Here is a 12,765-nt window from a genome sequence, read left to right as displayed (position 1 = left end):
TATGTCAGTGTCTCGAGAAGACCAAGGAAAAGGAGTCTACATTCTCAAGACACATCTGAAGAATAGCAACAAAATGTTTGAAGGGCTAGCTTTCATTTCTGAAAGCCAGAATGCATGGATATTTATACGTCTGCCAAAAAAACAAGTGTATTTGCTTTGTACGACAAGGAGGTTCATTAAAACCATTAGTAGAGAGTAAACAAACGTGTATATTCAGCCTCAAGTGTTAAGTCTAATTTCAGATTTATACAAAATATCGTATTGTTGCACATTTCCCGATTTGATTTCAATTCACGAGCATTTGATTCAATTTATTTGTAATTTTGTTTCTTCATTTTGATTTAATTCAGATAACAGGGCTCCAAACTGCGACTAAAATGGTCGCATTTGCGACCAAAAATATTGATTTGCGAGTGAAGTTTTTGCTGAGGTCGCCACTGGCGACTATATATAATTTGCATGAAAGGACTTTTTTCCCGATTGTTTTGCGCTCACATCTTTTGTTATGGTCACGTATTAAACTTACATAAGACGATGCGCATCAAAGTTTTACTGGAAAAGAGTTTCAAACAGTCCTCGTCTCTGCCGCACACAGTCTGCTGAACGCAGTGAGAGAGACCTGAAAGGGCCTGTTTACACCTGCTCACTTCATGCATTTTCTCTGATCGGATATCTATATGATTTGTTAAAACGTTTCCCCATTTACACTTGGCCACATAAATGTGTCTTCGCAAAACGGATATAAATCCGTTCTTCAATTCCCGCTTCATATGCAAATATAACGGAGTTCACGTCAATGAAAGCAACTGATAATTTTATTAATTATCAGCTAATTTCAATATCAAGAGAGCGCGCGGCATCAGCACTGGAAAGATAGGCTAGTCTCGCTACTTTTAATGAAGAAGATTGTGTGTTGAGCGTCTGCGACTTACTTTCAGGTTCATTCAGTTTGCGCGTCTCTTGCTGAAGAAATACTCCGCTACTCATCCGCGGTGATGCTTGTTGCATTGCGCTGTCATATCTGACTATAACATGCCATATAGGCTATAAAACGCTCTCACACGTCTATTACTTTAATATTATGGGAGGAGTAAAATTACCATATGTGGTTTGAACAACCAGATGCATTTACACTTGTCCGGTCGATCTTCTTATCGAGATCTTAGTCTATATGCTGTGTTCTGTTAATGCATGGACTTCCTGTTCTTTGAAGCGCACTTGCCATCCAGTAATCGCAAAAAGCTTTGTGCTGTCTTACTTTTTAATAAACAAAGTATCAGCTTTAAAATGCTACGAAATTCAAATGATGCGGTTTGGGTGCTCTTTAATGCGGACCACAAGCGCACACTTTCGGTAATATAAACACCAGTACCCCGCGTCCACACGTATGTGTATGCGTCCGGATCGCGCGAGCATCGCACTTAATGCTCAGGCGCGATCTCTTTAGCACCTCAGTTAAAGCAGCAAGTGAACCCATTATATATTTCGATTTACTACTATAGTATGAAATGAACATGATCAAAAGGTAGGCAATAAGAAAGCCTATAGTACAACTTACTGAAATGTTTTATGTAAAAGCTCATTGTTTCAAACTGAGGAAATGTATAAAGCTTGTAAACATTGCATTGTAATACATTTACCTCAGAATAACCACTCAGTGTCCATAAACTCATCAGTCAGCTAGAAAAATAACTATAAAGAGGAGCGTTTTGCTATATTCATGCGCTATTGCATATTAATATTTTTACTTATTCTGTTGTACATGATTCAACTCCTCCTATAAAATTGCATTTTACTAATGAAGAAAAACAGACTGAATGTGTGAAAGACCTGACAACATTTATAGGATGCACTGCACTCAGTTGCCAAGTGATGCTTATGGTCCATGATATTGGTACAGATTCTGTGTAACGAACAATTCTTTGTGACTGTACATTTCAAGTTGTAAAAGACATTTAATTCACACTTTAAGTGAACCTTAGTCCCTCGGTTGACCTGATCATCTACAAGATGGATTAAAATGCTGATAAAGCCTAGAAAAGATAAGACAAACACATGACAAAATGATTGAAATGTTAAAATAGGGGGGAAAAATAAAATGATAATAATAAAATAAACCACTTTTATTCTGTGGCACCTAAAAAAATAATTTGGCGCCTAAGTTTTTCTTTTATAGGAGCCAATGGCTCCTTACTCTATTTTTTTGTCTGGAGCCCTGGATAATGAGTTTTTTTTAATTTAATGATTCAAGTCATTTTTTCATGTGCTTCAGCTGTATGTTTCTGATTCACTAAAGAGCAGTGGTTCATGAGATTCACTTATAAATCAGAATCCCAAGCCGTTTCGTGTTGACGTCAACATGAAACATTGCCCGCCCACTTGTTGCATGCTCAGACTTGGGAAAACTTGATTTTTGCGTTGGTCTGAATGAAAATGCAAATTCATTCTTTGCCACTAGGTGCCGCTTTTGGAGCCGTAAAAATAGCGCTTTCCCCGACAATGCTGTACACAAAGCAGCACTGCACTCACAAAAACTGCTTTAAATGAAATCGACCAATCATAGCAGATTAGAGAAACGCAAAGGAGGGGTTTGGAAAAATTTATATTTCAGCAAATCGTTTGGGAGTCGTTAAGCAAATAAGGTAAAAATAAATGCAAATTATAAGAAAATTAAAGTGTTTTTTGACCTTGCATGAATGTAAACCTGTTGCTGTGGACTCCCAAAACCAAAATATGAAAATTTCATATATGCACTTTAAGTCAATATTTACACCCAACCCTTCACCAAGGGTCACTTGTTTTTACATGCCATCAGCCCCTTCCTGTCCAAGTACATTTTCAGACCTGCAGATCATTTGTGTTGTTTAGAAACAGGGGTTTAGACAGTTGCAAAATGTATTTATGCAAGTCACATATAAGTAAACTCTCCTCTCATTGATCAGAGAGCACCGGTTTATATTACAGGCTTACGCTCACAGCGCCATCCATCAAGATGAATTAACAAGTTAGCTTTGTGCACTAGCTTCTCTGCAAGGCAGGACCACATTTCGGAGAAGATCAATGACATTTCAAGGCGCTCTTTGGTTTTCGACTGTGATACTAATGTGCTCACCCACAGAATCAGACACTGCTGCTTTTTACACAACACATTTCCATTATGAATTATGATACAGCTCGGTTAGCCGGTCTATTGGGTCGGATTGTTTTCTAAACTGACCAGAACTGGAACGTACCAGAGTTGGTCTTTAATCAGTCTGGTTCTGAAACAATCATCCTTGAAAACTCCCTAAATGGGCGGTCAGAACATGTCTTAAGTCCAAAATCTAGGCACGTAAGGATAACAACTCTCATAAACTGATGCAACAGACAGGAAGAGATGACGCCTATCTAAACCTCTGCAAAGAATACTGGGTCTCATTCACTAAACATGCGTGCGTACGCACAAATATTTCCGTGAAATGTGTGTACGGACGTTTTCACGAATAAATCATGATTCATCAAAAACTTTCGTACTAAAATTTATTCTAAATGTACAAAAAAATTTATACCACATGTACGCAATAATCATGCACGCCCGGGGCCTTATAAGGATGTATAAAGAACCCCACATATAATTAGATATGTTATGTACAGGGTGGGTGAAAAGTAACTAGACGTTAAAATTGATAAAGTATAATTAGAGGTCCAAACAACAAATCACCTGATCTATCCTTATCTAAACGGTGATTATTGTGTCTCACCTTGTGTTTGGAGGCATGGCACACTTGGTACTGCTTGAAGACATTGCGGCACGTGCTCTAAGGAGAGAGCGCGTCTTTAGAGACCGCACAGCAGGGCCGGCGCCAAGGGGGACACTCGCGGGCCGTGGCCCCCCAAACGAGTTACTGTGCCTCCCCACTTTCCATCCTCTCCCCTCCTTGCTGAACGCGATCGATTTTGAAAGCGAAAGTACCGATAAAACAGCGCACATAAGAAAGCAATTGAACGATTTAGCGAGCGTCAGCAACTACACGCGATCACAGATTGCACAGACTCTTCACGAAAACACCCCCCCACACACACACACACACACAACGTGATTTGTGCCCCGCCTAGAAATTTAAATGCCCCCCAATGGACGTGCCCTGGCGCACAGATATGTCTGCTGAGAGTGACGAATGGCTGTTCAGTTGCTTTTAAATAACAAATTTTTTCTGGCTTCCACCTCAGACAGCAAAACCTCACGTTCATTATCGTTAAAGTTATTTTTCTGTCTTTTGTTTCGATGCCATAATTGTCTTTCTCTAGACGAGTGCCGCTTTGCGGAAAGCCCTTATATGGAGCTGGTTTGGGCGTGTATTATGCTAATCACTAACCTCGTGCACGCGGGCGCTCTTTTAGAAGACTCCAGATTCACTAACAGAAGAACGAGTTTAAGAACAAGCTCATGTGCGTACGCACGTGTTGTGAATTAGGCGGAAAGTTTTCGTGAGAAGTTCAATTGTGCGTATAAATACGAAAAACGTACGCACTTATTATTGAATGAGACCCACTGTGTCCAGAGTGTGCTAACAACAAAACTAGACATCAAAGGAAGATGAGATTGGTTTGGCTTGCTTTCAAAACTCGAATCAGCTCAGACTGCCAAAACACCGCCTGAGGGGCTCGCTGTCACGTCACACTCACAACTTTTCCACCTCTCATTTTCAGACAAAATTAATGAAATGCATGAGTTGCTTTGAGTCATAGTTAGGAGAAAGAAAATGAGCTTTCCCCAAAATTTCTATTAGTTTGATCATGTGGTGGGAAAATGTAGTGACACATATTCATCCAAAAGAAATCATCTACACTTAAATATTATTTGTCCCTGCCCATGTAAATCACAGCATCAGGATGTAGCTTTGGGGTCAAAACGCCTACCCACAAGACTCTAGGGTTGGGTATCGTTTGAATTTTATCGATTACGATTCTTTTCGATTCCAATGTGATTAAATAATATCATGTCTCTTTTGCGCAAACCATTTAGTTTCAGCTGAATACCATGAACAAAAATCAACAGGCTACATAAAAACTGGGCTCTTTAAGAGCGGTTTGTGCGCAAAACAGAACTGCATGGTTCTGGATAAATTGACGTTTTTTTTGTCATCCCCCGCCCTACAAATGTTTGTATCAGAAATGATACGGTGTTGTTGAAAAGACTGTGAAGCTGTTTCATTCGTGACAGATGACAGCTGCTCTCTTCAGGTCTGCGGCAGTGCAAACGCTGATTTAAATGTTCAAATCTTACCGATGTGATCGAACGCTGCACGGGCGAACCAAGTGGTCACAACATTGTGATCGCACACGTCAAAGGTTGAGGAATTAAACCGACGAATCATTGTCATTTAGGAGTAGATTCACGTTGATGTTTGAATCATGTTCGCGATCTTTAAATTAATTTAAATCTAATAAATTAAAGTGCTTTGTCATGTTGGTGGTGACGCCTCTCTTGCAACATGTTTAGCCATCGCAGATATTATATATATCTGATCGCAAATGTAGCCAAACTTTGGAGCGGTTAGATTAGCGAACAAGGTTCTGGCAAAAACGCAAGGTCGGGTCCTCACAGATTAAGAAAGAAAAAAAAGGCACATTCGAATCGATAGGCGGAATCCACATTTTAATTTGGCAACAAGTATCCGATTCTGGAATTGGAATCGATTTTCGATTCCCAACCCAACAAGACTATGATATTCTGGCCAGAGTCGTCTGCTAGGTGAGAAGCCTGATCACCTCTCTTCAGCAAGCCATGTCCATAGCACAAACAATGCAGGATAAATTAAGTTTCGGGGTCTGGAGTTTGTTCAGATCACTTTACAACATACAAAACACTAGGATATATTAAGTGGCAAGCAAGCCAAAAGATGTATTAAACATGCAAAATAAGGCAAATTTATACAAATTATTAAGTTGTTCTAATATTTTTCAGGGTGCTTATGCATAAATCATGCAATCATGCTGAATGCATATTTAGTCTGTGAGATGAGTCAATCAATCTCTGTGGTGCATCAGAGGCAGTGATAGCCGGGCACAGGAGCCCCACACATTTCTGCTGATTGCAGCGCACAACTTCCTGCAAAGTGAGTTTAAAAAAAAAAGAGCCAAAATTAATAATTAAAAGCTTCCCCACTGATGTCAGGAAAAAGCGTGTTTCTCATTCACACCATGAGCAATTATTTAGACAATTTGGCATCGCGAGAGGGAATTATTTGCTAAAGGCTCTAATTTGAGACATTGAGAGAAAAAAAAGATGAAAAAATAAAAAGCAAAAAGGAGCGACCGGCTGCATCATTTCGCAGTCCCACACAGAATGAAGCTGATGATGTTAGTTTTTAGCACCATCTGCTGTGAATTGCGACATGTCTAGAGAACATGGGGGGAGAGAGGAAACAGTCAATTGGATTACCCAGTGAGTAATTGAGCTGCGCAGCTGCTGAACATGAAAAGCAAACTGCCAGTGTGTGTGGGCGGATGAAAATCACAGAAGTTCTGTACAACTCTCTACATGAGTCTTCTCATGGCTGATACGGGCCACTTTCACTCCCAACTGCGACACTGACAACAATGAAAAGTTTCTAAAACTCAATCATTCAGTTTGGTTTGCTTTGGGAAACGGCAGTTTTCAATTACTCATTTAAAAAGTCAGTTTCACCCAAAAACTCAAAAAGAGAGACTTTGCAGAGTGTTCACGCAGCTCTTTTCCCTGCAGTGAGATCATACACTGATCAGGGGCTGTCAAGCCCGTCAGATAAAGTAGCCTGAAAATTCAGTTTTGGGATCAGTTCTCACTATTAACTAGTTGTTTAAATTACTAGCATATTAGCTGTTTATTTGTACTTAAACAGCACAAAAATAATGAATTTTTCTGCATTACCATATTTTAGATCCCTTAATCCTAAACTTAATTACCTTATAAGCACACGCAAATATGAGCACATTAGCCCCATCTTACTCTCCCTGCATTGGTTGCCGTTGTGTTTTAGAATAAAATGTTTAAGATTTTACTTTTTGATTTTATCTGACCTGGTGACTTAACATATCTGCTAGATGTCTCAGGTCATCAAACCAGCTCACAGTTAAAAGAAAGGGAGACCAGGCTTTTGCCATAGTCGGCCCAAAATTGTGGAATAGCCTGCCTTTATTATTAGGATAATCTCTACAGAATCTCGGTTTAAAAATCTTCCATTTAGAGAAGGCGTATAATATGCAAGTCGTCCTGAGCTTGTTTCTCTGTATGTTTGCTATTCTTGAGGTTTTTTTTTTATATTGGTTGTACAATTTTTGTACAGCACAATGGTCAGCGACTGTTGTTTTATTGTGCTATATAAATAAACTAAACTAAGCAGCCAATTAAGAGTTTGAGGCAAAACTTGTTAATAGTTAATAGTGAGAACTGATCCCTAGACTATAGTGTGACCAAAAGTAGTCCATAATAATATATATTTTCTGAAGCCATATTATAACTTTTTGCACAGAAAATACAAAAAAAAGTTTTTTTTTTTTTTTTTTTTTACAAATTTACAAAATACATTTTTTTTTCTCCTCTTAGCCACAGCTTTCCAAACTGATTACCAAATATGGACATGTTGCTCCAAGTTTGATATGGAAGCCAAGCAAAAGTATGGAAGCCTGTTTCTGCCACAGAATAAAAATAAATAAATAAATACAATACATAAATAAAAGTAACGATATGTACAATAATATACAGTTCCCTCCATATGTATAGGAACAGTAAAGACTAAATTGCTCTGTTGGCTGTGGAGTCAAGACATTTATAAATATGATTAAAAGATGAATATGAGACAAAACTACAGAATGTCACATTTTATTATTAGCCGTTTCAACACATTCATGTTTTACCAAATAAAAAGAACAGCACTTTTAGAGTTCATCCCACTCATTGATGTGAGCATAAGTATTGGGACAGTTGAACATAAGGCAGATATAAAGGATTAAAAGCTATTATTTAGTTGCAGATCCCTTGCACACAATCACAGCAGTGAGTCTGGGACCCATAGACATCACCAGACTCTTGCTCTCATCCTTTGAAATGCTTTTCCCAGCCTTTAATGCAGCCAAGTCCAATTGTTGCTTGTTTTGGGGAGTTTCTGCCTTTACTCTCCTCTTCAGCTGCTGAAATTCATGTTCAATCAGATTTAAATCTGGAGATTGACTTGGGCAATCTAATACTTTCCATTTCTTTGCCCTTATAAATTCCTTGACTGAACTGGCAGGGTGTTTTGGGTCATTGTCCTGATGCAATATGAAGCACTTCCCAATGAATCTGGTGGCTTTTTCTTGAATATTGGTAGTCAAGATGGTTTTGTACCCTTCCAAATTCATTCTGCTACTGTCATCATACATTAAGTCATCAGTAAAGTTGAGAGGGCCTGTTCCAGAGGCAGTCATGCATGCCCATGCCATGACACCACCTCCACCATGCTTTACAGATGAGGCTTTATGTTTGGGATCATTTGCAGTTCCCTTTTTTTCTCCACATTTTTGCTTTCCCATCACTTAGATAAAGGTTCATCTTTGTCTCATCGGTCCATAAATACAGTTCCAAAACTCTTCTGGCTCACCTTTTGTGCTTTTTTGCAAACTCTAATCTTGTCTTTCTATGTTTGGTGCTGGTCAGAGGTTTGCATCTTGCTGTGTAGCATCTGTAATTCTGTGTCAAAGTCTCCTGAGGACAGTAGATTGTCAGAGCATCACCCCAGCTTTCTGGAAGTTGTTGGTAATTTTACAGACACGTCTTTTAGGATTCATTTTCACAGCTTTTATGATTTGTCTGTCATAAACTACTATTGTTTTCTCAGCCGATCAGGTCGTTGTGGGTTGCTGGTGGTTTCCAAACACTTGATTTCTCCATGCCCTTTGTTTTTGCTAGAGCTCTAATTGACTTCCTCTTTTCTTTTAGCATCCAAATTGCTTGCTTTTCTCTCAAAGTCAGCTCCCTCATCTTCATCCTGGTTTGTGTGTGCCATCATCGAATGCAAGATTCAGAATACAGAAGTAATGGATATAACTGATACGACACATTCCCTGCTTTTAATATCTGAAGAATTAATGCAACAGGACACAGCTGATCACTTAGAAAGACCTGTGAGGCAACTGCTCCAATACTTCTGCTCACATCAGATAGAGGGATGAACTCTAAAAGTGCTGAACTTCTTAGCTGGTAAAACATCTATGTGTTGAATCAGCCAATAATAAAATGTGACATTCTGTAGTTTTGCATCATAGTCATCTTTTAATCATATTTTTAAATGTCTTGACTCCACAGCCAACAGAGCAATTTTGTCTCTTGGTCCTGTTCCAATACTTTTGGAGAGTCTCCATGCCCAAAACAGTTTACATAGTCCTGCCCAAGGCAAATCATAGCATTGCAATCAAAACAGATTTCATGATTTATCATCAGTTTAATGCTGAATGCTGAATTGAGAAATCACTTTGGTGCATCACGCAGGCAATAGCATAAAGTATTAATAAGTAAATAAATTACTGCAAATGAGTGAGGCCAAAATGGTTACTAAATCACCAGAATTTCTCCCAATGCTCTCGATGGCCAATTTAAATCAAAATATTGAATTTGAAGACGTTGAAAATGATCGTTTTGAGAATATGGTTGAGCCAGATGCTGAATGTACAGGAAGAGCACTGTGACGATGACAGGGATGGTGAAATCAGCAGCTCAAATTGAACCCTTCCAAGTTTCAAACGGTAACAAAATATGTTTTATTTTATTCTTTTGTAACAGTTATTAAAATATCAGGAGAGTTATGTACTGTTGCAGCAGTCAGAGATCCATCCGTGTTAGATATGTAGGTCCAGGTCGATAAAGACCCGAATATGTAATAATGATAGCTGAAACATTCATGCACTAAAGGGTTAACGGTTTGCTGACTTAGACAGGCTGTCCAATGGCATTGATGTGAGAAAGACACTGATGAAGTGTTATGCTATGTTGAAGAACTTCTATTCCATGTTTCACTCATTAACATAATTAACACATTTTCTCATCTAAAAAGCAGATCTTTCCTAATTGGCAGTCTTTACCTCATTAAAATGTGCAATTTTATTTGCCGTTTCTTCCTGAAAATCCCCTCCAGGAACCCTAAAGTCTGACTGTCTATCTATATCATGGCATAATTTTAAACTAGACTGAAAAGTAAACAAGCATCAAACTTGAGGTAAAGAGTTCTGAAGAAATGTATTATCAGCTCCACTGCATGAGCTCCGCTGCTTGTCAAATTTAATTAGCAATTATGCTCTTTTTAGAAAACTTCAACAACAGAGTTGAGGACTGCATGGAGCGGAGTCATCGTGGCTTCAAGAGCCGCTTCTTAGTTGATTATACCTGATCGTAAAGCTTCCCCACGAGTTTAAGGTGCTTCTCTCCCCCCTCAGAGAAGACCACCCCGTTCCTCTGCTGGGCCATCAGGAGACACAGCGGTAATGCCAGCTCGTGGTCCAGAAGAGCATCCTTCAGACGCTGAGACGACTTCTTAGTGTTCCTGATCTGCCCAAAGTAGCCACCCTACACACACAAACAATCAGAAATGAACAGAAACACTCCCAATCAAACATGTCAATCCATTATCATGCCTCTTCATATTGAGGGGATATGCACAAGATGAGAGGAATGTTCTCGCAGCTGCCATGATTAAGTCAAGAAGTCATGACCAGGCCAAAATGGAAGCTGCGCAGACTGAACTTGAGAGTTTCTTCACTTACTCAAGCACAAGAAACTGCCAAGTTGATTCATTATGAACACCTACTGTCCCATGTGGTCGCACTTTAATTGCCTCTGTGTTTTCAAGGAAGCTCTGTTTGCAGAATAATAGGGTAACACATGAACTCTAGCTAGATCTCATTACAGGGGCCTTGATTTCTGCATCACAACACCCAAAAAAAAAAATCCCAAGTTTACCCAAAATGTTTTTAATTCTGATCCCATTCCTCCATAAATGCCACGTGCAAATCAGTAAAATCATGCAACGTTGCTTTTGCAAAAAACCTTTAAAGCAGGGTCTAAAAATATATATGGTCTTTTTTATAAAATACATTTTATACATTTAACTAAAGAATCCTGCAAGCACTTGAATATTTCTCCCTTGACTCGTACTGATTATTGCAAATGCAGATCCCAGTGTGTTCTGGTTAAACAATCTGTATTTATTTATGTATTGCCAAGGTTTGCATATAGTGGTGTGCTCTTAATGACAGCTTTCCTAAAAATATATCCTATTCCTAAAATAAGAAATATCCCAATATATTGCCTTGCTTACAGTATCGTAACATATCATATCGCAACCCCTGTATCGTGATACGCATCATATCGCCAGATTCTTGCCAATACACAGCCCTAGTCATATGGCACACTCATAATCGTGTTAAAAAATCATGATTACAATATTGAACAAAATAATCGTGATTATGATTTTTGCAATAATCAAGCAGTCCTACCTTGGATAAAATATCAAACCAAGTGGCATACTAAGATACATTTTAAATAACAGCACAAGCACACTTCCAGCATTGCACATCTGAAATATTGCTGCAGCCCTAATCTATTGAAATGACATCCACACATTCACAAACATGGCTTAAGCTTGTAAATGCGTGCTGTTTGCTAAACGATGACTGTGTTTCAAAGGTGTGGCGTACCTCCGCTTTGAGCTGCTCTCCACCTGTCATGGCCTCCAGCTGCTCCAAAGTCATCTCATCTGTGATCTCAATCCCTGCCATCTTCTGCACCACCTCCTTCAGGATCAGCAGGTCAAAACTGGCACAACACAAAACACAGGAATCATTAAAGACCTCGATAAAACCAAAGCAGCTCTTCGGGAGTTCTGCACGCTCAATGACACTGGATTAATGAAATTAAATAGAGCTAGAGAACGTCCTCAAATATGGACTGGCGGATTCAGCTCTAGTGTGAATGTATTGGATCCTCATTTTCAATTTCAGCGTATATTTTGGTCCGTGATGCAGGACAGTAGCCTTTTCAGATCTGCAACCCATTTTTGAGTCAGAAGCCACCAAAATTGAGACTACTTTGCTATGCTACGTTTTAATTTAACTTCTCGGTTTTATTATTTTTACATTCAAAGAAAAATCATCTATTTAATGAGAAATTAAAGAGGATTAACCTCTTTAGTCCAGAGAAATGAATCACTGTAATTGCTGTATATTAAATATACTGGGCATTTGGACTAGAGCGAACCAGTGTTGCAAACACAGCACATTTCAACACTGCTGTATAAAATGCTAAATCGCACACTTAGTCCTAACTTTCAGTATAAAAGTTTCAGTTTCAGTATAAAAGCACCGCTGCAGATGGGATGAGGAGAAGAAGAATTGCTGAATAAAGCCATTATTTTTGTTTTCTTTGCACACACAAAGTATTCTCGCAGCTTCGTTAAATTACGGTTGAACCACTGATGTCACATGGACTACTTTTCTGATGTCTTTACTACGTTTCTGGACCTGGGAACATTGCAGTTGTGTTGCTGTCTATGCAGGGTCAGAAAGCTCTCGGATTTCATCAAAAATATCTTAATTTGTGCTCTGAAGATGAACGAAGGTATTACGGGTTCAGAATGACATGAGGGTAAGCAATTAATGACAATTTTAATTTTTGGGTGAACTATCCCTTTAAGAAAATCAAAAGTTAATCTGTCCAGGGTACTGAACACTTGGAATGAAGGGGTTAAATACGGAATTAACATTCAAAACATTGTC

At 38.8% G+C, this 12,765-nt stretch overlaps 1 protein-coding gene across 3 annotated transcripts in view; it reads right to left on the bottom strand.

Moving 5' to 3' along the window:
- LOC306853350 (THO complex subunit 2-like) overlaps positions 1 to 12,765 on the bottom strand; it is a 78,842-nt gene that overhangs the window by 27,957 nt on the left and 38,120 nt on the right. For all 3 annotated transcript variants that reach the window (XM_079390667.1, XM_079390668.1, XM_079390669.1), the window contains exons 20-21: positions 11,689 to 11,806; positions 10,379 to 10,558 (exon numbers count right to left, since the gene is read on the bottom strand). In XM_079390667.1, the coding sequence (XP_079246793.1) occupies positions 10,379 to 10,558; positions 11,689 to 11,806 (298 nt within the window). The remainder of the gene's footprint in view (positions 1 to 10,378; positions 10,559 to 11,688; positions 11,807 to 12,765) is intronic.

Source organism: Barbus barbus, assembly GCF_936440315.1.
Source record: "Barbus barbus genome assembly, chromosome: 33".
NCBI lineage: Eukaryota > Metazoa > Chordata > Actinopteri > Cypriniformes > Cyprinidae > Barbus > Barbus barbus.
Note: the sequence above shows the minus strand (reverse complement) of the source record. Positions and strands in the feature narration are given on the sequence as shown.